We start from the raw sequence: 27,407 nt of genomic DNA on the forward strand, positions 1-27,407 counted from the left end.
AACCCTGAGAAAAGGTAAAGAAAGAAAAAGAAACAACCTTGAGCAAAAGTGGTTGAAATCATAGAATCAAGAAGGCTGGAAGAGACCTCAAAGATCATCGAGTCCAACCTGTCAAGGGCCAAGAGGAGGGACAGGCGCAACGTGCCACCAGCTGGGTGTGCCAGAGCCAGCACCGGACCCCGGGGCTCTGATGTGATGTTTTCCCTCTACTGCAAAGTTTTCTGTGAAAACCCAACCCAATGGCAACAAAAAAAGAAATATATCCAGCTAACAAGAGCCTGAGCTCGCTGTCTGTTGCTTTCTTTCAAGTGCCTTGTGTTAGTCCTGGCCCTGCTGAGATTGGGTGAGGGCTTCTCTGCAGCTACCTCATTTCCCAGCCTGCAGCACTGGGCAGCTGGAGCTGAGCTGCTGCAGGGTAAAGAGGGAGGATGGGAGGAGAAGTACTTTTCAGGGGGATGTTGTTTCCAGGCATCACCAGGTGTACCTTTATCCTTGGGGCAGTGTTGGCATCAGAAAACCACCTCTTCCCCACAGTAAACCAGGGTTTGGGCCTCTCCACTGTCAGTTAGCAAAGACAAAGCAATGCTGTGGCACTGCTGCAGGTATTAATGGCAAGTTAATCATGCTCATGGAGCTGGAAAACTTGGTGCCCCTGCCCAGTCCCCACATTGCTCTGCTAGGCACCATGGTCTCACCAGCCATAGGGAGGAGGCCACTGCTGGAGTTGGGTGGAAGGGCAACACTGAAAGGGGAAAGAACCAAAGTGGAGCTTTGTTGTCCCTTGCATGAAATGGTGGCAGAGATAGGGCTGTGCCTGGGCATTGTGTGGTGTGCTGACAGATGCCATGATGAGGGAAATAAGCCTCCAGAGCTATGCTCTTTCTCTTCCACCCATCAGCTGCTGAGGACCTAGTGTTGCTGGGGAGGTTGAGGTTGGATATTAGGAAAAATTCCTTTCCTGTAAGACAGCTCAGGCACTGGAACAGACTCCACAGGTAGATGGTGGAATCACTATCCCCAGAGATGTTTGAGAACCATGTGGACATGGCACTTCAGGACATGGGTTAATGGCCAGGGCAGTGGTGGGTTGATGGTTGAACTCGAGGTCTTAGCTAACCAAAACAATTCCATGACTCTATTTATGGAAAAATGTGTTTGACCATGTGGCTTCTAAAACAGCTCTGGGGCAATGTTTGCTCCATGCTGGTAAATTAAAGACCTGAAATCCTAATCTAAAAAGTGGAAAACCAAACCAAACAAAAAAACTCAATAAATACAAGAAAAGGAAAAATACCAAGATGAAACTGATCCACCTGGGTCTGACCAAACCAGAGTGAGCACTGGCCTCAGGTCTTCATCTGGCACTGACACATTCCAGCAGCAGCACTGACCCCTGCAGGACTTGTGTCAGTAGCCTGGCACATTGGTGCCACTGTCACAGCAGGACAGCTGCCCAGTGCTGGACAGGTCATGCTCACCAAGCTGTGCACATGAGGTTTATCTTAGAAGCCCAATCAGACCCCCCCAAAAAAAGTGGTCTGCTTCACTGTTACTGGGACTGCCCTTGCTCACTTCACTGTGAGTGACATCCTGATTGTGCCTTGAGGATTTGGTGACAATGGCTTCAAGGCTTTTGTGCTCTTGACTCCCATCCTGGCCTGAGCCTTCTGCCTCCTAGATTGTAAAGGAGTTCTTTTTCAGTTAAAAAAAAAAACCCAAATCACTCTTTTTCATTAGCAGGAAGAGTTTCATTCCAGAAAGCCTCTTTATATAAGTTACATATTTTAATAAGAAGAAATAAATATTTCTCTTTTCACATTAGATAACTCCCTGGACACAGGAAAAAAAAAATCCCAACAAACAAGAAAGCAACCCCAGCTACAGGGGCTTCACTATGGATTTGTTACAAATCAAAGGACAGTCAATGCTTGCTTTCTATGGTCATCACAAATCCAGTTTTAGGAATCAAGTAGATCACAGATGTTCCAGAGACAGAAAATCCCTCCTTGAGGAAACAGTTGCTAAGCAAGTTTTCCTGGGAAGGTAAGTTCAGCTAACACACCTGGTACACCCACCACAGGGGACAGTCCCCTTCGTCCATAGTGTGGCCACGTGCGCTGCAAGTTCCGAGCGTCCATCAACATCCCTGACAGCATTTGTTCTTAACCCTTACCATGATGAGGTCACAGCCATCCTTCTGGCTTTGCACTTAAGGTGCATGACTTAATTTCAATGAGAGTGACTGCCTCCAAAATCGGGAATAAAACCCCAAATGTAACCACTGCTTCCTAGCCTGAGGAGGAAGATCTGTGTGCCTGCTGCCTTTTCAAAGACAACCCTGGAGCAGTAACTAAAGCAGGAGTTAGTCACCCTGGGGTGATCACAGTGTTACTCTAATAGTGCACGTCTCACAGCAGCTGCTGGTGGATTATTTCCCACACCATCCTCTTGCGGAAGTAAGGCATGTTCTTCTGGAAAGGAAAGGAAAGTCCATGAAATAGGAAGTGGTGGCAGACAGAGGCAAAGTGCATGAACACCCCATGAGCTTGTCAATGTGGAGTTCCTTTTACCAACCTTCAGCTCTTGCCTTTGGCTACAAGAAGGCTTTCAGCCACATGGCTCCTAAGAGGGTGAATTAACAACCCAACAAACCCAGGCTGACCTGACTCCAGAGCAGCTACAAGCACTCCAGTAATAGCCCACAGCACTGGGAAATAACCAGGCTCCTAATGGGTCAGAGGCTGAAACCCATTTCTCCAGAACATGCAGAGGCCAGATGCCACAAATCCACAGACTGCTCTACCTTGCCCCAGAGGAACGTCATGGCTTCCACTAGGAAGCAGATATCAGACAAGGATGGAGGAGACAGCTCTGTCCTGTCCTGCTGAGCCCACTTGGAATTTCCAACCCAAGCAGCCATGCACCAAAATCAGAGAGGTACAAAAGCTCAGCCCCTCCCCCTGACACAACAGCTGCTGCAGAACCCCCCTGGCTCTTTCATCTGTGCCAAAAGCTCTGGAGCTGCTCACAGCCTTCACTAACCTGGGTAAAGGTGGTGGCTCTGTCCCTGGAGATGTACTCAGCATATTTGCACATGAACACCCCACAGTCACTTCCGTTGGATTGCTGAGGGATCTCCTAATGAATGCAAAGCAGATGAAGAATTTCACTCTCTGGTGAAAGAAAAGCCATTTGGCAGCAGTACACATTCCCCATGCCAACAATTCCTGACCAGGCACCCATGAACCTCCTTGCATGATCCATCTCCCACTGCTGGACACAAGGAATAGACCAAAAGCACTGCACATCATCCCTGCCCTCTGCTTCCTTCACTAGGAAGTCACAAGCCCCATTCTGGGCAGGCTGATACGGAAGAGCAGCATCCTCCTGGCAGGAGCCTGGCGCTTTGCACACTGCTCTGTTTCCTCCATCAAGCCTTCAGATGCAGTGCTTTGTACTCTCAACTTGCTGAGAACCATCAGCTCAACCCTTTGCTTTGGCACACGCCAGGCTCTGTGCTCCAAACAAGACACCAACCTTTCTGACCACAGCTAAACAGACTGTTCAGTGGGACCTGCAAAATGGGGGCCAGGCGAGAATCACCTCCCTGTGGCAGACTCATTAAGAACAGCATCGAGTTTCCAGCCAGCAAGCAGAGGCACTGCTTCAAGAGCTTATCCCAGCATGGTTCCTGCTTCACCTCCAGCCTGAGATGGTGCCACAAGATCGTGAGATGCTCATGGCCTCTCTCTAAGGGCTTGGACCTACTGGAAAAGTGCTAAGACCTTCATGGGCAGCAGCTCAGGTCAGAGTTCAAAGCCAAGGAGTGCTCACATACATGGGACTCCATGCTACGAAGAGTCCACTCTGAAGAAGCCAGCTCCAGGTTTCTTTTCTCATGGCTTTCTTCTTGCAGGTATTGGCTGTGGAAAACAAAACCAAATCTCACACATTGGGTTTACCTCTGGAAGAAAAGCTCTTGGGCTAAGGCCTCTCATTGACGAAGTGCCCAGGCCACCAGCTGCTGGAAGAATGCTCCTGAGGAAGCAATTATTTGCTGCAGGCATCTGTCTTGATGACAATGTCAAAAATAGCAGTAACAACCAGTAAGGGCACGAGAGCTCACTACAATCAACAGGATGAGCTGTACAAGTGTGTGTGTGTGTGTGTGTGTGTGTGTGTGGGAAGTCTCCACACAAGACAAATTTGTTTCCTATTTACAAGAAATGTGAAAGTTTGCAGTCACATTACAGAAACGTAATCCAAAATCCTTCTCATAATTCATGACATGAAAGCATCTACTGAGCAGTTACTTACAACAGAGTCTGACAAATCTTGTCCCCTTTCTGTCCCATGGAATCATAGTATTTGATGGTCTTCCTTCTGACATCTATGACCTGTTATTAGAAGATCACTGTTAGACAAAGCACAGCCTTGTGCTGCACACAGAACTAAACCTACATTACCATCCCTGTGAGCTTTTCCTCCCTGTCCAAACAAAAGCCAGTGTGACTCACCACTAGTGCCCAGTGCACCCTCAGGTGAATGGGCACAAAGATGAGGTCCTGCTGGAACAGATCCACACCTCTGGTCCACCTTCTTACTGCTGTGTAGCCCCCAGAGATTAGTTTTGGGTAGAAGAAAGTACTAAAGGCATGGACTGCTGCGAATCCCTCCTTCTTATTTCTTTCTGCAATAAGCCTCATGTAGAAATTGATGACCTGTACCAAAAGATGTTCTTGAGATGTCAAGTAAGGCACAAGCTTACCAAAGAAACACAGAGCAACATGTCTTTGCTGGCCACCAGTAGAGGCTTAGAATTTGGCACTTAGTTTCTTCTCTTCCTTGGTAAGAACACCTGCCACCCACTGCAGTAACCTGGACTAACTCCTAGAAGATGCCTCATACAAGAAGTAAAAGAACTTCCAGAAACACCAGACCATGAAGTCCCTAAATTAAGAACTGCTCAGACATTTCTAGGCTCTGCAGGGGAGGTTGTCAAGGAACTCTGCAAAGCCTTGTGCAGGCAGTGCAGGGGTGTTGGTAAATCACTGGATTGCAGCTGCTTTACCTCATCGTTCAGCCAGCGATGCTCCCGCAGTGTGCCGATGTCCTCACGGGTCACCTTCAGTTTGAAGGCACTGCTCAAGATCTCATCAGGCTCACCTCTGCCAAATGCAGCATGGACCTCTCTCTCTAAGGCCTGAAACGAACAATGAGCTGGGGAAGCACTTGTGAAACAGAGAACTGAGCACCTCTGGGCAGCTTTCAACTCAAACAAGGCCTGGAAATCAAGCTCAGGTGGTACAGCCAACAGCATGTTCTTGTTGGTTGATTTGGTTCAGCATCCTAACTTGGAACTTCAGAGCCCAGGTTTGCTTCAATTTGTTTTCACAAAGGAAGCTGATCTAATCCATGTGGAGTCACAGACACACCAAAGCAGATGAAAAAAGGAGCAGAAGTTCAGGAAACACCTTTCCCACAGGCTGCAGCCCTCACAGTACCAGGGATGAAGCCAACCACAGCAGGTATTCTCCATCCCAAGGCAGCTAAGGCAGGAGCCTGAAAGAATTGGCAGGTGGGGACTTCAAAGGGCACTGAAGGAACAGCAAAGGGGGAAGCTGAGGCAGCTACATTGGAGTCAGGCAATCAGGAGCCCAGGCTGCGTGTGCAGCTGGCTGTCATATGGATGGTTCTGCCTAAGTTTGTTTTCTCTAACACTGTTAGCTGTGGTACCTCTGTGAGCACAGAAAAGTGTTCTGCTGGTTTTTCCAATCTTGGGAATTTATTTTCTTCTGCCTCAAGGCCAGTTGATTTTCTGGACAGAACAGGTGCCAGATGTAATTGGAATAATGCCTCTTCTGAGAGCTCAGCTCCAGACTGTCCCTGTTAGACAAATGGACATGAGGCTAGCAAGTAAGCACAGGTTTGCTTACTCAGGGATAGTGCAGAAACTCTTGTTCATGGAGAAAACTGAAAGGATTTTCTATACACATCCAACCAGCCAACTCCAAAAGTACATTTTGTTGATGACTCCATTCCAGCTGTGCACCCATGTAGTGCTGCACTCAAAGGGTGGCAAGAGATGAAGAGTGTTAGTTTGGCTTGGACTGGTATTAATAATCCCAGCAAAGCCTCCACATGGAGATGTCAAGTTGAGATTGAAATGAATATTTGTCATTTCCATAATGATTTTTTTTTTTACCTAAGTCCTGACCAGAGATGCAAGTCAAAGAGATGTACATCCCACCTCATGAAACAAGAGAGGACTAAAGATACCACAGTCCAGCTTTGCAGGTCAACTAAGCATGTGCATGAAAGACTTTGAATCCCTACTCAATACATTAAAAGGGAAGAATAAAAATAGTGGTGCAGTGCCCAGAAACACAATTAACAGCAGTGGGAAACCCTTTGCAATAGTGCTACTCATCAAACAATGCTCCCACTTGCCCTGGGAAAAAAACAGCTGGGCCAAATACCTATGTTGTTGAGTGAGTAATGTGAGTGAAGAGCACAAACATTTCTGATCAAACAGCTGTACTTTCCTAAGTGTAATAAGGAATAATACAAGCTTACCCCTGCAGACACTGCTTTCACTGGTCTTCCCTGTTCATGAGAGTTTTCTGCAGGAGTGTAGTACCTGTGAGCAGAGAGAAGAAGAGAGAGAGAGAAGTGAGCTGTGTATCAGTACTGCCCCAGGCAGTGAATTCTCAAGAATTCACCTTTTGGATAAAAATGCTTTTCCAAGGCTGATTCTGACTAGAGCCTCAGTCGCACACATGAACGTATGACAACATTATCCAGCACCACTCCTTCACAGCAGCAAGACTGGCATAGAATGAAGAGCCAGAAGCTTTGCAAACCACCTTCCATCTCCATGTGCAAGACTCCTTTTGTTTCTCTTTATCAGTTTCATTATTTGGAAACCAGTGAAGCAACCAGCAGTTCCTCTAACAAGTGCTTTCTGATCTATTGGTGGTAACACTGCAGGCTAGATCTTATACTGCCAGGTATAACACACACTCACATCCAAATAGACTTAGCTTTTGGAAACTAAGACCAGTACATTGAAGGAAAAATGGGACAGCTACAGGATGTTTACTTGCCTTCTATGGGCTAGTCAAGAGAGTGACTATCTCCATTTGGAGAGGATTACCATTAGAACCATGCAGACTCTAAAGAGCAAACAAATATGCAGACATTAAAATTGTTCATATATATATACCTATATATATGTCCCTTCTTCACAAACAAGAATTTGCACTGTCACCAAAGATCCTCCTGCTCAGGAGGGACACCTACAACAGACTCTCCTGGTATCCTACACTCTTGAAGCCTTTCAGGCCAGCATGGTAAGAGTAGGTATGACAAGCCTTGTCAAATGCCTTCACCTCCTAGCTAAACTGGGAAGTGGGGGGAAGGCAAGAAAATGTTCCTTTTCCTTGGACCTACCACGCTCTAGCAGTTATTTTATTTCTTTCTCTCCCCTCAAGCTTAGGGGAACCAGTGACAACTGAAGCATAGGAATGGTGCTGCACCACTAAATACAGTACTAGTGTTTAAGAAGGGAGAACAACAGTGATAGAACTGGCCAAAAAACAAGACTGCCTCAACTGAATCCCTCTCTGCTCCCATCTATGCCTTCTCCTCTCTCATTCAAAGGCAATCACTGCAGAAAGATGCCATTCATCAGACTGCCACACAAAATCCCTCTGCTGCACTTACTGCAACCAAAAGCCCATCTTCCTCAATGACACATCTGAACTCAGAGCCCTGCCAGTACCAATGAGTCCACCGGCCTCTCAAACAGGAGAGAATCCAACAGCATGCTACCTTTTTGGTCTCATGTTCAAAGCCAAGGCATTCTGTAAGGCACAACAAACTTCTGTCCCCACCAGGCTTCACCAGCTCTCTAATCACAGAATCATTAAGGTTGGAAAAGACCTTTAAGATCATCAAGTCATAACCCAGCTTCCATGACCACTAAAAACTGTATCCTGAAGTGCCACATCTACACACTTCTTGAATACCTCTAGTTTCAAAGTGGAAGAAGTGGAGTCACAGCTCAGTAATGGTTTGGCAGAAAGACAAAAGCAGAAATGGATTCTGCAAATCCAAGGACAACTTGGTATAGCCACCACTATCACCCTCACTGGCCAGCCTTTCCACAGCAAAGGACCCAGAAAACACCAGACCAGCACAATCATTTGTCACACAGCATGGCTTTAGGTATATTTGAGAAGCAATTGGGTTGTGAGAAGCAGTTCCAGAGCTACAAGCTAGCTATTCATCCTCCACAGCACTGAGATGATAAATACGATTTGTCTTCTTCTGGACACTACTGGAGGCTGAAAGAGACATGCACAGAGCCACAAAAAACAAGAACCATGATTAAAATGACTCTACCTGATCAGATCACTTCTCTGAGACCACTGGGGGCTGCAAACATCTGCACAGTTGATACCTGCACAGAACAGCAGTAACATGAAAACAAGAGTCAGTTCTTGATTACCATCAGATGTAGAGAGTTCTCTATTCTGGGTCATAACACACACAAATAGTTAATGACAACTCTATGGTTAGGAAGCTCCACCTCTGGCAAACTGAACTTTGACAATCACATGTGAGTGTAAAGGAGATGAAGCAGGGCATTTATTCAGTTGAAATCTGAAGATTTCAACTGAAGATTGCAGCTTGGCTACAAAAAGTGATTTTTTAAAACCTAGAGGCTCCACCAGGCTCAGGTGGTACGTTTCATGAGCAGCTGAGGGACCTGAGGTTGTTTAGTCTGGGGAAGAGGAGGCTGAGGGGAGATCTCATTGCTCTCTGCAGCTCCCTGAAAGGAGGTTGGAATGAGGAGGGAGGTGGTGGAGTCACAGTCTCTGGAGGTATTCAAGAAACTTAGGGACATAGTTTAATGGCCATGGTGGTCTTAGGTCAGCATGAAGTCATTTCAGCCCAGAACTAGCTATGATTTGGGGTGGAAGTGAAGCCCCGTTCTTTTTTATCTCCCTTTCTTTCCAGAGACAGACCATTTCTTTCATGCCAGCTGATTTAGATTTCCTTATAAAAAGACACAGATTAATGACACACCAGCACTGACAAATCCTTTCAGCATAATCTATACCTCTGACACTTGAGGTAATGCTCTATTTTGATTTGAAGCCTACCTACAAAGCAGAACAGATATGAACCATGTGGATACTCACTGGTCCTTAGTGTCATATATGGGTAGATATCTCCATATTTTCGTTCTTTCAGGTGACCCTCAGTCATCACTGGTTCTTTGGAGAAGGCTTGAACACTTTGGTGAGGCAAAAACACACCAGAGAAGAATGACAATTCATTTATGTATGGTATCTGTTATCAGTGCATACCAATTGACTAGAAAGGATACAGTTTATTTGTACACTACTGCCTACATTAGAGTTGGAAGCCATAGTTAAAGCAATAGGAACGTGTAAAGTGGAATTAGGCTCTTTAATTCTTTCATAGGAACATCCTGTCTCATGCACTGATTCCATGACAGCATGCCAAGGGCATTTCCATGAAGAGGCAGTTTACATTTAGAAGCTTGACCAGTCTCAGCTGGGGCCTGCTGAAGACACAGGAGACATTTTTTGTCTCTTTGGAGTTTCAAAAGAGACTAATCAATCGTAAAATTTGATTACTTTATCTTTTCACCAGCCACTTTTCAGGGACTTCTTTGTTTTCTTCTTTCAAAAGAAAACATAAACTTTGCACATCCTACAACTATTTCTATTAACCTAAGAAGGCCAGTTTACCTATGGAACAGGACAGCATCCACTACAGCCATCGCTGACCATCTCTTTTCAATCCATTGGTTAAAGATTATGCTGCCAGTGAGAATGCAGTGTCCACAACATACATACTTCTGTGGCATTTTAATGCTGACCTGAGAGGCCTCATGCTCATAAGCAGCTGGAGTGCATTAGACACACTCCACAGGAATGCCCTGGTGTAGCTTCACCTGAATGGAATCCATTTCACATGCTCCAGGTCTGCTCTGAGGTATAAGCCACACCACAATAACAATGACAGAGATTAGATGCTATCACCAGTGCACCTAAAATTACACGGGATACTGTTTGCCATGGAAGTTTTGTGCACCAGAACGTTTCAACATGAAATGCTGCTCTGAAGTTGTATGGTTACAAGTTTTCTAGCTGTGAACCACCAAGCACAGATTCTCCTAAGCCCTGGTAACCACCCTTGTTTCACAGCACTAAAGAGAAACTGCAAGCAAGCACTGCATTTTCTACTCTCTTACTGTGTAGAAAGGCATGCTGGAACTTCAGAACCATCTTGCTATCACTACTTTACAAGAATTAGAACCCTTCTGCACAGCTGTGGAGTGTAATTATTCCACTAAGATAAATGCTTCTATTATTTTTGTGGGTTTCGTTTGTGTTATCAACAATCTCTTCACACAGTTACTGATAATATACAAGGCAGAATTACACACAAGTTCCCCTTCACAGGTTGCTTGCTTTTCTGTGCAGATGTCTGCAACTCCCAGAGGTCTCAGAGAGGTGATGTGATCAGGCAGAGTCACTTTAATTATGGTTCTTGCTTCTCTTGGCTCTGTGTGAGTGGAATTGTACACACTAATGGTATTTTGTCAACTTAGTGTACTGCAAAGAGAAAACTTCCTGTCACTGGTATGAGAAGGACTGGGGGAGGTGGAAAGAACAGAGGAAATTCTGGCTTTCCCTTTGTTTACCTTAAGTTTCATACTTTCAGATGAAACTGGATTCCTGACCACAGAAAAACTCATCAACTGCAAACAAGAGGAAGATAAATTCTCTTTGATGGTGCTCCAGAATAATCAGAGCTGGGGATTTTTATACTAGAAGTCACACTGCCAGCACCAGAGGTAGAGACCACCTTTCTTAATGCAAGAGACAGAAAGGAGTATCAGAAACACATCCACACATCAACAAAGCAATTTATCTCTTCAGAATACACGCCCAGAGAACAGCCATCCTTCACTGCAGGGAGCTGAAGAGAGTGTCGGTCTTTTAGTTTGCCCCAACACCTACCCTGTGACACTGGCCAGACCTTTGAAAGCAAGAAAGATGATTTCCCCTCCACTTCCATGTACCACAGCCACAAATTTACCACCAAAAAGTTAATAGCTCTTTTTCCAATAACTACCTGCAGAAGCTTGTCAGCTGTGGAGGAGGGCGGATCCCAGCATATTTTTCCTTTACCAGCTGCAAAAGCTGTTTGTATTTCTCCTTTTCTCCTCGCTGAACATCCTAGTAGAATGAGGGGAAAAACCACAGATAACCACAGCGTATGAAGCAAATGTTTGCAGTCTGGACCATGTGTGTGGTGCACAGGCTGTTCCCCAAATACTGGCACACTATTCAAGTTTACTTTAGCAGGAATTCCCACACCTTCATTTGGTGTTAGCCCTGGTCCAGAAATGTGTCCCCCACTCAAAAACTCAAAATTCCATCTGCAACAGTTCCTTCAAATGGAGGCCTCTTCTCTTCAGCTGTGGTGAGCACCTCTTGCAGACTAATTTGCATTCTTGTCAATATACATATTATTAGGAGCTAGGAGTCCCCAGAGTGTCTTAATCATACTCCACAGCTTGCCACAGCCTGCTTCTCAGTACTTTGGTGTAAGTGCTTCTCCCACGTGAGCTAGGTTAATCAGGAATTTGCCAAGTGTTGCTTCAGGTATTGGAAGGAAAAGCCAGGGAAAGACCTCTCAGATAGTCTGGTAAGGATGAATTATCAGCAACTGAGTGGTTTTTTTGCCTACATTGTCCTTTTAAAATTGTTACGTCAAGACCACACTTGAACTAGGCTAAGGACAAAATAGTGAAACAACCAGAAGGGTCCTCCCCCAGTACACCACTTCCATGAAAATTCATTTCATTTTTGTAGCAACAAAGCAGTGCTCTGTTCCAAGACTGCATAAACCTAAAGGCAAACGGAATGCCATGTGCTGTTCTTTCAACTTCCTTACTACACCCACTGTGCAGTTACAAACTGACACTTTGGCCTTAACATACAACCTCCTTGTAAGTGCTAAGTTGTTTCATTTCAAAAGTCACCTCTCTCAGCCAGCCTACCTCTTCAGCAGTACAGTAAAACCTCCCCATTTTCATGACTTCTGGAGTGGTAGATTCTGGCACAGCACGCTCCTTAATTGGAGGCCTTAGTGTTAAGCTGACGTCTGGAACAGGTTTGATGAAGTGTTTGCCATTCCTGCCCAGGCTAAAACCATCAATGGAAAAAGAAATAGCATCAAGAGAACATTCAGACATGCACCTCCCGATTCAAATTCCAACAACTATTTTGTAAAGCACGTACACTGATGATGATGGAGACAGACAGGAGAAGTTTGTGACTTTCAGATGAAGACCTGCTGCCTTCAACTGGCCAGTGGGAAAGTACACAGAAATAAAAGTGAAAATCAGAACAACTGCCTTTAATATACACTGTTGTTTGATCTGCACATCACAAATGTCCTCAGAGGGACAAGTTATGTCCATGGCAGACCAAGTCCTGAGTCAGTATAAAAGAGTAAATAACCACACAGGTGTGTTATTCATACCATCCAACTGTCAGTTCTTCTAAAAGCACTGTCACCAAACTGTAGCTGATGCTTTCCTCACAAAAATCATTCTGGTAGAGACCTCTGGAGATCATGTGGTGCAAACCCTTGCTCAGGACTCTGTCCTGTTGAGTTTTCAAGCATCTCCAAGGACAGACACTCCACAACCTCTCAAAGCAACCTGTGCCAGTATCTGATCACCCTCAGAGTACAAAACAGTGTTTCCCAACATTCAGATGCAATTCTCTGGTCTTCAGTTTGCACCCACTGCCTCTTGATGATCTTCGAGGTCCCTTCCCACTAGATATATTCTGTGATTGGCTTGTCAGTGGGCACCACTGAGAAGAGTCTGGCTCCCTCCTCTTCATTCTCTCCCTTTGGATGTTTTCACACATTGATGAGATCCCTCTAAGCCTTCTGTTCTCCAGGGTGAACAGTACCAGCATTCTCAACCTCTCCTCACAAGAAAACTGCCTCAATCATCTTTGTGACTCTTTGCCGGACTTGTTCCAGCAAGCCCACATCTTCCTTGTGTGTGGGAGCTCAGCACTGGACACAGCACTCCAAAGGTGGCTTGAATAAAAAAGAAGGATGACCACTCTCAAACAGCCATGCAACACTATTCCTAGCACAGCTCAGGATGCTGTTGGCCTTTGCCACATTGGTTCATGGTCAGCTTTTTGTCTATCAGGACTTCCTTCTCCACAGTGCTGCTTTCCAGCTGCCCAGTTTCCAGCATGTACTGCTGCATGGACTTTCTTCCCCACAGGCAGGGCTTTGCATTTCCGTTTGCTGAACTTCATAAACTCTCTGTCCAGTTCTCCAGCCTGTATGCATCCCTCTGGATGGCAGCACACCCATCAGGTGCATTAGACTCCTCCCAGCTTTGTATCATCTGTAAACTTGCTGAGGGTGCACTCTGTGCCATCATCCAGGTCATTAATGAAGATGTTGAACAGTGCTGGCCCAAGTACTGATCCCTGGGGTAAACCATTAGTGACTGGCCTTCAACTAGACTTTGTGTCACCACAGTATTTCCAAGCTGCAGGCACAAGAATACCAATTCCATTTTGAGACTGGAAAGCAAATAGTAGCATCAAATCACATCATGAGCCATTCCCTTCTCCTTCCAGCCACGTTTGACTTTCAGCTAAGTGTACACACAGTGCCTCAGCATCTACTAAAGAATAATTCAAATCAAATACAATGGTAAAGGTTAGGCCTTTTATCAAATGAGGAACTATTTTATGCCAAATATCATGGAGATTTTTGAGAAAATGTTGATGTGTTTCTTGGGTTTGTTCTCTGTGTGTGAGTGTGTGTGTGTTTGGGATTTTTTTACTAAGTTACGTTTTCCTGTCAAATTAACTATTTGGGACCTTTTCAAAAACATTTCTGGCCTCAGCCTCTTCTCAAGTTTCACACTTCTTCCTACCACATCTAATCTGTGTCTAATCTCCAGTGTCTATGAAGTATCTGGATTTGAAGGAAAAGTTTAAAGTTGAAGGAAAAAAAAGCCAAAGAACTGGAGACCTCCCTTAGTATAATAGCCTGGAGGAGTTCCAGGATACCTTGGAAAAGTATTGCTAGGTAGACACAGAGGAAGTTTAAGAATGAAAGGCAGGAAACCTTCAGAGAAGAAGTCAAAGAAAATGGAAGAATTTTTACCTCAGGTGTGGAACTGTCTTATGAGAAAGGGAAAGTGTTTCTCTGTTCAAGCAAGTATTGGTTCCACAAGGCATTTTTTCTACAAAAGAAGAGCATAAGCCATCAGTGACTATCAAAGGGAACTGAAGAGTTTTATGAGTTTACAGTAAAGAGCTTCATCAGAGATAAATGATTTTCTTTTTCTCTCATACATCATAGTATTATTTGTGTTATGTTACTTCAGGGCATTTTTGGATTTTCATACTGGCTACCACAGAAAGTTGTGCACACAAACTATTGCCTGCCTAAACCTGAAATTAAAAAAAAGGGTTATCAGGATGTACCACCTAAAATTAGTGTTTAAAACAATTTATCACTGGCAAGCTAACAGTGGACATATCAAAACTGAAGGACTGCATCCAAAGCAGCTATGCTACAGAGATGGCAAGATAAATACCTGGCCCCAATCCAGAGGCAATGCCAGGATGCAAGGAGAAAACAGAGTGCATGCTCACATATTCCTATACACCACCTTAACATCATACAAATTAAATACTTGATATCACCCTTACCAAGTTGTAGCATTTCTATTTCTAGTGCAGAACCTGTTGGTCTCTTGGATGAAGGATCAGAAGTAGTGGCTTGACTCTTAAAAAAAAAACAAAACAAAACCAAACCAAAACCAACACAACAAAATGAGTTTCAACATGAGTATAATCTGAATGTGAATCCAAGCTAACGTGAATTCCAAACTTGAGGACCATGATTTGCTGGTTCAGATTGCAGTGGAATACAAATCTTTGCAGGATGTCTGACAAGCATGCTTGAATTTTTTAATACAAGCTGTCACATATAGTGATTAAAATAATACAAGCTTATGAATGAGTTCTCATCAGTCAGCTCCTAAACACTGCATAGTCTGATAGGTTGGCCCTTGAAAAATGTATTTTGTACAAATAAGAGTTCGTGACTTTATCAGGAATGAATAATAAAAGTATGAAAATTTCTTATTCCTTTTATCCTATGGGGCAGTAAGATTAAAAAAAAAAAAAAAATCACTACAACTTTGAACAAATTAGGTTCATGACTCATTTCTACAGACCTAAGGTCCTACAGGAAACCTGTCCTGTACTGGCAGGTAAAAAAAAAAAAAATCTAGCAAAAAAGAGGTTTATTCAGAGGAAGTACACAGTTTTTCCTGTAAAACTTCTTAACTAGAAGCTTGAGAAAAAGCGTAACAGTTTACAAACACACTACAACCATAAACTTGAACAACTGTAAAGTATCTGAGAGATTGCAAACATCTTGCTCCTTCCTCAGCTGCAAGTGCTACAGCAGAGTAGGCACACTGGAATAAGCCAAACTCAGCACACAAGAGTAACCAGCTATGAACGGCAGGACAGCTGGACAGGCTACTGCTGTACAGGCTCAGAGCAGGCCCACTTAAAGATGATTTAGGGATAGCTGCTTCCTCTGTCACCTTGTACAGATTCTACCCAGTCTCAAAAGACTTGCTAACCTCTTCTGCAGACTCTGCAGTCGGAGTGGCATTGTGTTTACTTGTTGTCTTGGCTGGCAGCTTCACCATTGCAGAAACTGCTGGAGCCTTCTCTTTATGCACAGAGATAACATCACCTGGAAAAGAAGAGACAGGCCATAGAAGACCATGATTTAAAAAGAAATGAGAGTTCTAGTTGCACTAAGGCCCATCTCCTTAATCCCACCTAAAGCAGTGTAACACATTGCAAGTCACAGACCCTTCTGCCAAGAACAGAAACTGTTGGGTTTTATCAGTTGGCTCACTGAGCAACGCTTGAAGGGGAGCTCAAAGACTGCCCATGAGTCTGCCAGCCAGAGCTGCAAAAATACCCTGCTTTTGAGAACATTCCCTGTTTCTGGAGAAGCACCACAGGATGCAACATATCCTCCTCATCCTCTCCACAAGGGCAGGCACTTTTGCAGTATATTACGCATCACTTTTGTAGAGCTGAGAGAAGCTCTTCGCTGAGTGCTAGAAACCAAAGCTGCCCGAGCCTGTTCTTTTCAATATGAAAGAAGCTGAGACATGCAACCCCTCCCTCAGACAGTATTTCCAAACAGCTGCAAGGCACAGCTGCCTAACAGGGGGCTGCAAATCCTACAACAGCCTTGGTTTGAAGATAAGAGGATGACACCATATTTTTGGAAGCTATCTGGTGCACTTACTAAGATGTGGGAACTCTTTCTACCAAGAGTTGGTCTTGTTGCTAAAAGGAGAGGTAGAGGAAGAAGAGATCAGTGTGATGTGTTTGTCAAAGCTGTTTAAGCCTGAAAGGAACACTTCAGCAGCCTCTGTCATTAAATCAGGGGCAGCCAAGCAGGAAGCTCCCTACAGAACTTGTAGAACTTTGTAGAACTTGCACAACCTTGTAGAACTAAGAAATGGCATATAGTCTAAAAAGCTCTTCCCTTTTCATCTGCAAAGAGGGGAAATGAGGTAATGTCCCTCTCAAATCATAACCAATGCAGCTGGCATCCAGAGGCCCCAATGTGTCTGCAGGCAGCTGCAATGTTTTACCTTTAAACACTTTACAGAAGGAGATTCAGAGAAAGGCTCACTTAAGACAGCACATCTCTACCTGCTGTTCTCGTCAAGGCCTAGCCTCTGATGCATCTCCATCCTCCTTTACTCATTCTCCCACTGTCTTTTCATAATCCACATGCCAAAATTGTCAGGGTCAGACAAAATGGACTCTTACGATTTCAGTTCAGCTTTTCTTTTTCCCCAAAGCTCACAGAATAGCTTTTTTGTTTGCCTACCATCACTTTGAAGTGACTTTCCCTCACAGCCCAGATTCAAACGATTTCTTGTAAGATGCAGAGGTACATTGTGAGTGCAGGGAGGAGGGAACACACAGCTGGGATTTAAAATGCTCTTTCTGATGACATGCATGCTGACCTTGGGTAGCTCCTGCTGGCAGTAAAAGTCTTGTGCCTTGCCACAGCCAACACAGAGAACATTATAGATACAACCAGGCCCTAGGAGACACCCTCAGGCACTGGCTACACCATGGCCACAAGGAAAGAAAGGCTTGAAAAGCCACAGGTTCAGTCACAGTGCTGAAGGACAAAAGCCAGAATTTTCCCAGGTACACAAAACCTAAGGAAAAATCAGGCAGATAAACACTCCTGTTGTGGGCAATACCTGATTTTTGCCTTTTTGATGGAACCTCCTCCTCATCTTCCAGAGGTGGCTGAATGCTGAGGAAAGAACACACAAAACAGTGTTTTGCTACCATGGCAGGCTTCCAACAGGCTGACTGCCCTTCAGGGGCCCAGACATTCAAAGTTACTTTTCATACCACAAAGGTCTCCCCATCCAAGTGCCCCTGGTAGCACCTCAGACAACCCTCTCTCAAGTGCCACTGCTGAGCACCTCTCATCAACACCCCTCACCTCTCCCAGTCAACAGACTGCTCACAGAGACCTGGTTATCTCACTAAAGGATCCTAGGCTGCTTTTTTTCCGTAACACTTCCAAATGTTTTACGTTTGTTCCCAACACCAAAGAGCTGCTAAAGTGCAAGTACAGGAAAAACCCCAACTTATTGGAAAAGCTCACTAACTCCTCATACACCTGTATTGCCTCAGGCCCTCTTTTCAAAAACTCCTCCCTCATCAGTGCTAAGCACAGTTCATGAAGATTTCTAATTTAAAATTGTACAAAAATTTGAGTTTTCACAGGTTACACCCCAACAACAACAACACACTGTGCTTCAGTAGTGCAGTTCTAGAGCAGCTAATGTTGATCTACTTTCTCCATCAGACCCATGGCCAGAATTTTTCCTTCCCATCAGGGCAAAACTTCAAGCAGCAGATGTAACCATCAGCCGGTGGTTTAGATTGCCTTGAACAGACTCATGCAGGGGACCTGGGAACATCTTTGCCATGTCACAGTACATCTCAAGAGATCACTGATGGAAAACTTATTTTCTACAGGTCAGCTTCTGAAGCTTCCTAATGCAACTTCACTTGGATTTCACCACATCTGCATCACCTGTCACTCCCAGTGATCTCTTAGCAAAACTGAGAGCAGAACTGTGCTCAGCATGGCATTAGGAACACAGGTCTGTGCATAAACTGCCTCTTTCCAGATGCTTGCTTTTCCCATTCTCTTTGTAACAGAAGACACCAAGCAGGGTCTACTATGGAGCAAGTTTTTCCCAGAGGGAGCATCCACATACTTCATACACATCACTGATCCATTCATTCCCTCTCTTCAGGAAGAGCAACAAGTACAGAGACGGCTTATCCATCTGTCACTGTAAGCTCTGGGACATCATCAATAGTTAATGCCTGAGAAGGCATTTGCCTTTCTTCCACTCCACATACCATACACATCACCACGTCATAACTTTCCTCCAGCCCATCTATCCCTGGATGCATATATACTGTTCTCCTTCAACATCCCTACTCCAAGTCTCCACCCCTTTTCCTCTTTTCAAAATCCCCTTGTGCAGATGGAAAGCAAACAAGTGAGTGGGTTTGCCACCAGAGTGATCGCGGGCATCTGGAACCAAAAACCATGTCGGCATCACACATGAACCACGTCCGTGGGGACAGGGTGACCTCACAGCAGCCTGAGCCACTGCCAGAAACACAGGACAGCAGGACCAGGAGAGATGCATCACGCTTTGTTTTACCCGCCCCAGTGCCAGGGTGGAAAATGGCGGTGGGTGGCACAGATAGACCTCTTGGGAGACCCACGCGAGCCCTACCGCCATGGACGGCGGTTCTAGACGAGCAGAGGGGTCGACTCCAGCCCTCTGGCGGGGAGCTGGAATGAGGGGAACCCCAGGGCAAGACACCGCACTGCACCCGATTTCACGATGTCACAGAGCAACTATCGGCACTCCCGTCGTCGGATCGAACCACTCAGGCCGAAGAGAGCCGGCCGAAGGCGCCGGTGGGCTCCCGCTCCCGGCAGGCGGACCCTGGGGGCCCCGCAGGCCCCAACCCCAGGAGGCCGCGGTGGGTTCGGAGTGGCTGGTGAAGGAGCGAGATCCTTGGGGGGCCGTGAGGAAGCGGGGCGGCTCGCTGACCTGGGGAGCGGCCTCTTGCGCGGCGGCGGGACTGGGGAAGGCGTGGGGCGGCGGGCGGCAGCAAGAAGAGCGCTGAGAGTCCCCAGCAGCCATTGGTACATAGGCCCGGCGGGCCCGCGCCGGAAGGACGCCCATTGCACGCGACACCCACCCCGCCCGCGCGCGCGCGGAAGGCCGCCTTCCCATTGGCGGCCGTGCAGGGTCTGGGGCGAATCTCCCGCGCGTGCGCCCTGCGTAGGGCCTGCCCGCGCCCCTCGCGATGCTCTTCGGGTTTGCCATCCAAGCCTTGCCCGTCGAGGTGGGGAGCTGCTGGGCTCTTCCTGGCGCTACTGGCGGGAATAAGCCAATCTTCTCTCAGGGAGAAACCCCGCTCGTACTACATTGGCCAAAGGCGCCTTTCCGCGGGACAGGGGCAGAGACAGGGACTGGCGAGAGCAAGCGGCGGTACGGGCCCTGCCTGTACCCGCTGGCTGCCGCTGCAGCTCCCCACACAGCCTGTGGAGAGGCACAGCCGGGGAGCACCGAGCCTTGTCCAACATGAGCGAGAGAACTTCTTGCCCTTGCTCAGCTCTCTCCCGCCGCAGTATCCCGCACGGCCACAGCTGCAGCGCGACTGGAGGGCAAGATGCTGGGGCTGATTGACTGTGCCATACCCAAAGTTCTTGTCTCTAGAGCAACTTCAGGGGGATGCGATGTTGTTCCCATACCTGCATGCTGAAGCTGCGTGTTCTGACAGAGTGGAGCAACAATAATTCCACTGAAGAATTAATTTGAAAGCTAGAGGAATAGTTGGTGATTTAAGTAAACAAGTGTAGGCATATAAAGCATAATAAACACAGATAATATATAAATACACAGGTATATAAATAAACATATATAAATATACATAAATAATTTTAATAAATAATAAATACATTCTTTCCAGAATTTTGTTCCGTTGCCTCCGGAACAGCAGACGCTGAGCAGAGCCTCCTTGAGCTCCGGTTTCCCCCGGAGGGAGCTTCCCCACTCCGCACGCGCCTGCTGCCCCCGCGCTGCAGAGAGCGGAGCGCGGCCGGAGCGATGCCCGACGGTGGCCTGAGGGCGGCGTTCCCGTCCCGCCTTGCCCGCGGCTTCCTCGCCGGGCCGGCCCTGTCCTACCCCCCGCCCCCCTCCCCCGTGTTCTCCGCCTTCTGAGCGGGCGAGGTTCCTTCCCCTTTGCGAAAGCCGGAGGTGGGCCACGGTGTGGAGCTGAGGGCTGAGCGCCCTGTCGGGAGCTGCCGAGTGCCTTCCCGCGCTGCTGGCGGGGACAGGCCGTTCTCCCCTGAGGGTGACGCCCCGCTCGCCTCATAAGGATCAGAGGCGCATTTCCGCGTCCCGAGGGACAGGGACCCGCAAGAGCCAGTATCGGCCGCCTGCTGGTGCCGCTTCCCCCAGGGCCTGTGGAGAGGTGCAGCCCAGGAGCACCGAGCCCTGCCCGGCTGGAGCGAGAGACCCTTGTCCAGCCGTGACGCGGGAGCGCCCGACTGCCCGCCACAAGAAGCCCATCCGATGGGCTCGCTGAGCTCTTTGTTGTGGAGAGCTGCCCAACAAACCTCCCTCTGGAGCTGCATGCTTTGAGCTTCCTGCGTCAAACCTTGGAGTGTGTTTGCTCCAAATGAGGATATTTGATGCATGTTAGTCCAGAATCCTGTCATTTAAATGCACCTGGATTACCTGTGTCCCATCTCTGATCCAATAGCAAATGCAGATAATTTCAGAATCTGGGCTTATTAACTGTGTGTTACCCAAAGCCTCTTAGAATCATAGAATGGTCCGGGCTGGAAGGGACTTCCAAAGGCCATCCAGTCCGACCTCCCTGCAGTGAGCAGGGACATCCCCAACTAGATCAGGTTGCCCAGAGCCTCGTCGAGCCTTACCTTGAATACCTCCAGGGAAGAGGCCTCAACCACCTCCTTGGGCAACTTGTTACAGTGTTCCACCACCCTGATAGTGAACTTAGTCCTAACATCCAATCTAAATCTGCTCTTCTCTAGTTTGAAGCCGTTGCCCCTTGTCCTGTCACTGCAGGCCTTTGTAAACAGTCTCCATCCTTCCTGTAGGTCCCCTTCAGGTACTGGAAGGCTGCTATTAGGTCTCTCCAGAGCTTCCTCTTCTCCAGGCTGAACACCGCCAGCTCCCTCAGCTTATCCACCTATCAGAGGTGCTTCAACCCCCTGATGATTTTTGTGGCCCTCTTCTGGACCCACTCCATCAGGTCCATGTACTTCCTGTATTGAAGCACCCTGGCCAAGTCTCCCAATCCCATTTTGAGGTCAGAGTGGGAAGTACCACCTGCCTTAATACTTCTCCACTTCCCACTACCATGCCCTCCCTGTCAGGAAAAGAGCCCTGGAGAGGCATCAGCAATGCCCAGGGCTGGTGCTGGAGGCCTCTGGTTTCCCCCAGAGGCATCTCCATTCTGAACTGTTTCAAAAAAGGGCTGCAAACTGAGACCAGGGAAAATCTTGGTGTGAAGACAGAGCGCCTCCAACCTTCCCAGCATCTGCAGTGGGTGACAGCAGCAGCTGTCCTGATACCGCATCTCCTGACTATGGCGGTCCCAGGTCCGTTATCCCTAATTCTCTCCAGGACAAGCAGGCAATTGCTTGACCACTTGCTTCCTGAATCCACCACTCTGTATCACATTTTGTCAGTGGCTGCTGGATTCATGGACCCTCTGGTCTCTCCATGGCACTGGCCCGAATGATGTGTGGTGGCCATCTCTCTCAGGATTGCTCCTCAGCTGCATGGTGTGATTTTATTTACCTATTTTTCAACAGATGGAGCTGCGACTAGTAGGCCAGGTGCTGCTGGCATGTGCCAAGATGAGTTGTGTCATTCTTCTGTGGTTGAGGGCAAACAAAAATACCATGGCGCAGAAAATACTGCTGCTAGTGACTCATGTCCCTACAATGCCACATTAAACTTCCTAAACACAGACAGATTTTTTTTTTTTTTTCCTAAGCAGATGGTGAACTTTCAGATGTGACTGGCAAAAGCTGTGGAAAGGGGAGATGATAGCAGGCTCTTGAAAAAGGACAGCACGCTCAATACAGCTGTGGCCATGTTAGGAGGATGATGCTGGGAAAGCTGACATGGAACCAGGTTTAAATTTGGCTGCTAGACTGAAGGCCACACACAATGAGGAGCCACACATTAAAGCCAGTCATATTTACTGGGACAAAACCAGTTTCTGAAGGATGCATTCATCATGCCTGTGAACTAGCTGTCAGAAGGTCTCCTGGACTTCTGCTGCATTAGCTGGTGGTGAAGAGAGGCAGAAAAGAGAAGAGGACCCCAAGGAAAATGCTTGCAGTAAGGATGTAATGAACTGAGTTGCAAAATCTCAATATTCGAGTTGTGCTCCCATGTGTGGATTCCACGGAGCATCCTCACAGCCCCAGAGAGCTCTATGAAAGCTTGGGCTACAGGAGGGCAGCTGGGGTGAGATTTTGGGGCAGGTAGCCCCAGTCATGCCTGACCATGGGTTGCAGCTGGGGAGGGGGATTGGAACTAGATAACCCCAGCCATCCTGTGATTCAATCTTCTCAAGCATGTGCTTCCATTTAACTCTCACTTTCAGTAGATGAATTATTTCATTATCAGTCCCCTCCACTGCTCTTCCAGAAACTGTCCATTTCTAAGTGGGAGCTGGAGCTTCCTATCAGGACAAGCCACTGGCAGATGGATTTGGAACAGAAGTAGACAAGCCACACATAACTTGGCAATGTCGAATTCTACTTTGTCTGGGATGGTTTGCAGGAAGATGTAAAAGGAGCCTTTATGTTGCAACTGATCCTTTCAGAGGGGTGAGTATTTCCATCTTATGAAAATGTCTGAGCCTTCTTGCTTGCTTCTCCTGCAGGGCTTCTTCCTTTTCCTTCACCAACAGATTCAGACCCTGATGTAGAGTCCAGTTTATCTGACAACTCATAGTCAAGACTAACCACACCACTATGAAATTACTGAAAAGATAACTTGACAAACAGGAGCAAGTTCTGGAAAATAGAGACACAGAGTGAACACCCTTGAAAAATTGGTTCAAATTAAAAAGAAAAGTTTAAAAGAGTATCAGAGAAAGAGGAAGCACATAATTTGGACTGTTTGTTTTTTTAGAGAAACTTAAGTGCTCTTTCCCCCCTGCCTTTTGCATGGCCCTTTGAAAACCTATACATGAAAAAATATTGCTGCTGTTTGTCAAACAGTGACAGCTGGGGACCAGCCAGGGAATGAGCTGGTCAAGCAGCCCAGGGGACTGAACCCACTGGTGGGACTGGACCTGCTCTGGCTTGCCCTTTTCTCATTCAGCCCTGATGGTTCTTAAGGAGTATTTCAATGGACACAAGCAGTTGTGGGGGCATTCCTGCATCTTCTCAATTGGCATTTTGGACCAGAGAGGATGTGAGTGTTTCTACAGTAAGGTAGTTAACAGGCATTGACCCAGCATGACAACCACAGGTCTCAGGCCAAGAGTCTTGGTGGTTGGAGCCAGAACAGTGCTTCTGGCTCTGGCTCTGAGCTTATTGTGGCCTTTCAGTATCTGAAGGGGGCCTACAAGAAAGCTGGGGAGGGACTTTTTAGGATATCAGGTAGTGATAGGACTAGGGAGAATGGAATAAAGCTGGAAGTGGGGAGATTCAGGCTGGAAGTGAGGAAGAAGTTCTTCACCATGAGAGTGGTGAGAGCCTGGAATGGGTTGTCCAGGGAGGTGGTTGAGGCCCCATCCCTAGAGGTGTTTAAGGCCAGGCTGGATGAAGCTCTGGCCAGCCTGATGTAGTGTGAGGTGTCCCTGCCCATGGCAGGGGGGTTGGAACTAGATGATCCTTGTGGTCCCTTCCAACCCTGACTGATTCTATGATTCTATTCTATGATTCTCTCTGCTCCAACAGGCTCAGATTTGGTGTTGCTTTAATTCAGTGTGACCCTGCCTGACTTGCTAAGGAGCAGAGCTGAGCATTTCCACAGTCAAATTCACATTAAACTCTGCCAGAAGGCTCTGGTGACCATATGGAGCTGGGGGAGAGGTGGGGGCCAGACCTGACCTTTATTGTACCCCTCCTGACCCTCTCGCTGCTCCCCACCCCTGCCCCGAGGTGGCTATTTCCATGCAGCTCAGGTTGTTCCACAGAGAGCTTAGGGCTCTCTGCTAAATAAGACAATTAAATCCTTGAGTCCAGGTTTTAGTGTTTCCATGTGCTGTCAAGTGTCTTAATCTGGGCTGTTTGCGGAATTTTTATCCCATGGATCCCTTGGTATGCCTGGAATGTTTGCTTTTCCTACTGTGTGCTGTGTGTTTGAGGCACTCCTGTAAAAACAAGAGCTTCCTGCCTGCCTTGTAAATCTTTCCTTGACTGGCACAGTTGCCTTTGGTGATTAATCAAGGAGTGAGCTGAAGCTGACACCCTCGGGAAGCTCACTCCTTGAAAATGCCCAGCACATTGGTGAGAGATCTGAGGGGGGAATGAGAGAACTGACCAGTCTTCAGAGCCTGCCAAGGGGACACGTGGTGACACCAGTTTTTTATAAGAGCTTGGGAGAGGAAGAGCTAAACGGAAATTCCAGTGAGCTAAGGAAATGCTCTGGAAGGCTGGGACTTAGAGGTATTTTGTATTGTATCATCAAGTGTGCAGCTAAAACCTGCAGCTCCGCATGAAGGTCTTTACTTGGTCCAACCTAGGGCTGGGCTGGGGAAGGGTGAGGTCTACCCCATGCTTTATGAAGGTTCCTCCACTGTAAAAGGAGAAACTGCTGAGAAGACCAGGACCACCTTATTGGTGCACTTGGGCTTCTCTGTAGTTCTCGTGGCTGCTTCCAGGTGTCACAGGCTCTGCCTGTATGTGATACAGGGCTGCCAAGTTAGCTCTGAAGAACAGTTCACCTCCAGAACAACAAAAATAGCTCCCACATCCTGGCCAAGGGGCCTTTAATTTGCCCTGGATAATGCAGCTATTGCTCTTCCAACCCCTAAAACTGCGTGCCATCACCATCCTTGCCCAGAGCTGGCTGTGAGATTCCTGAACTGACACTGTATGTGCAGGGCAGTCGTGTGGACTTGTCCCCACCTTCCCGGAGGAGGCACACCTTGGCAAAACAGGTGGCTCAGGGAGCAGAGCTTCAGGCTGCCAAGCACTGTTCACACATCATATCACAGCTGAGCAGGCAGCCAAGAAGAGTCTATATGTTCATCTGAGCTGAGCCTGGGCACCCCTCACCCTCTCTGCTCTGTACCTCATCCCAGTGCCTCTCCCTTAACACTTCTTCCTGCAGAGAAATGCTCATGCCCATCTCCTTTCATGATAGCCAAGCAGCTTCTGAAGAAATGGAGGCATCAATTGGGCTTTGAAGAATTTGGCCATTTAATTGGTGTACTGATAAGACATTATTATCACTGGCATTTAAATAGAGGAGAAAAAGCAAGGTACTTCCTTCCTTTCTTCTTTCTTTCCACCCATCTATCCATCCATCTATCTATCTTTCTCATTGTATATTCTATATACTGCAAAATAAAGTTTATCTTTACAATTTATCAGGCAGTTCCAAACTGTTGCTAGCTAAAAAGACTAGCCTAGCTGTCCTGAGAAGGTCTGTTGGAACTGTAGCATGGTGAGGACTTTGGGAAATCACTCAGTCTTTCTCCTGACTGCTTTTGCTCTGCATGTTGCTTGGTGGCTGCTGTCTCCCCTACTCGCAGTGCCAAGCTGCTGTATAAAAATGCCTCTCAGTTCTGCATAGGAGTTGGTGTAACAGCAAACAGGGCTGTGAATCCAGCTCCAAGATCCCACACAGCTGTCCCTCGCCACTGCACAGGAGATGGCCATGGATGTGGGTCACCAGACACTGATTCACCTGGAGGAGAGGTCCAAAGAGTAGCTGGTGCTTCTGCTCTCATCAGAGAACAGGGAAAGCAAAATCCTCCCTCCGAATCCCTATTTCTTGTGGCTTCTTAGCCAAGGGCAGATGGTAGCAGGGACCCAGTGGGAGCTGCTCCGGGAGGTTGCAGTTCTCAGGTTCAGATACAATGCCTCTTGTCCTAGTGGAGCCACAGTATGAGCCACTGCTAGGGAAGTGCCTAATTCAATGTCCCATTCCATGGTGGCACCCTTTTGTAGCAGGACAAGAACACCACACTCACACCAGGGGCTTGGTGCCCACTGTGGCTTCCTGAGAGGGTACACCTCAAAACCATGACATGGTACCCAGAAATGAAGGGCTGTTCCCAGTCTGGTGCCACCTGACACCTGTCCTTGTTATCCCTTTACTTTCCTCCTGTGTGTAACGTCTTGAGGTGGGAGCATCAAATGAGTAAAGATGAACAGCATGAGGTAGGATTTGGGTTCCTGGACACCCCATGTATGGGAACCAAATTCCTCCTACAGAGTGGCATAAATCCCTCTAACAGACCATCAGGTCTCTACCAGGACAGGCAGGAGGCAGGAAAAGCATCAAGAAGGCAACAAGTTCCTGCTGCATGTGGAATTTTGCAGTGAAGAATGACCTCTGCCCAGTGCCCTTCTTCCCGCTTCTTGTTTCATATGTCCATGCATTAGAGAAAAGCTATTTGGCAGCCTGCTTTGTAAAGTGTCAGCACTAGGCACAAAAGTGGGCAGCCTTCTTCTCTCCCCCAATCACCCCAGCATGACTTGGCCAGGGCTGATCTTCCAGTATGGATAGTTCTCACTTCCTCTATGTTTAGGAACACACCACCAAGTTGATTTTTCCCAGGCTGCAGCCTTGGCAGGTTATTCTCACAGCCAGAAAGACATGAAGCTTTCTTAGTGCTGCAGATGTGTGCAATCACTTTCATCACAAGAGAGAAATGAGAAGAGGGTACAACCCTCCTGCTTCTGCAGGCAGTGGCTCCAAATTAGGGTGCTGATCCCGTGCTTGGCTGTGAGGGGTATGGACAAGAAGACCGTGTCAACCTGGAGGTGCTCTGGAGCAGAGACAAGTGTGAAATGTGCCCAGCAAGGGAACACTGCCCATGGCCACCTAGGCATCACTTTCTCCAGTGGTACTGTTTCAGGCTATGCTCCCACCCAGCAGTGGGGCAGGGGGTGGAGCTGTG

The 27,407-nt window shown here is 47.2% G+C and overlaps 1 protein-coding gene across 1 annotated transcript; it reads right to left on the reverse strand.

Annotated features, from left to right (window-relative positions):
- Window positions 1-1,989: 1,989 nt before the first annotated feature.
- SENP2 (SUMO specific peptidase 2) lies at window positions 1,990-19,422 on the reverse strand. The gene is made up of 11 exons (XM_054386209.1): window positions 19,124-19,422; window positions 12,110-12,254; window positions 11,179-11,282; window positions 6,577-6,640; window positions 5,737-5,886; window positions 5,072-5,203; window positions 4,518-4,721; window positions 4,318-4,397; window positions 3,839-3,923; window positions 3,043-3,138; window positions 1,990-2,471 (listed from the first exon to the last, which is right to left on the reverse strand). The coding sequence occupies exons 1-11, from the start codon at window positions 19,420-19,422 to the stop codon at window positions 2,409-2,411; spliced, it is 1,422 nt and encodes a 473-aa protein (XP_054242184.1). The 3' UTR covers window positions 1,990-2,408.
- Window positions 19,423-27,407: the final 7,985 nt, after the last annotated feature.

This window comes from Indicator indicator, chromosome 13 (assembly GCF_027791375.1).
Source record: "Indicator indicator isolate 239-I01 chromosome 13, UM_Iind_1.1, whole genome shotgun sequence".
NCBI classification, from domain to species: Eukaryota; Metazoa; Chordata; class Aves; order Piciformes; family Indicatoridae; genus Indicator; species Indicator indicator.

What these genes read in the sequence shown, in the direction of transcription:
- SENP2 (XM_054386209.1), bottom strand. Translation starts at nt 19,422, where the DNA reads ATGTACCAATGGCTGCTGGGGACTCTCAGCGCTCTTCTTGCTGCCGCC. An exon ending in GGGTGCACTGGGCACTAGTG is followed by an intron (nt 4,398 to 4,517) that starts GTGAGTCACACT and finishes TTCTAATAACAG; the next exon opens with GTCATAGATGTCAGAAGGAA. An exon ending in GAGCCACCACCTTTACCCAG is followed by an intron (nt 2,472 to 3,042) that starts GTTAGTGAAGGC and finishes TTTCCTTTCCAG; the next exon opens with AAGAACATGCCTTACTTCCG.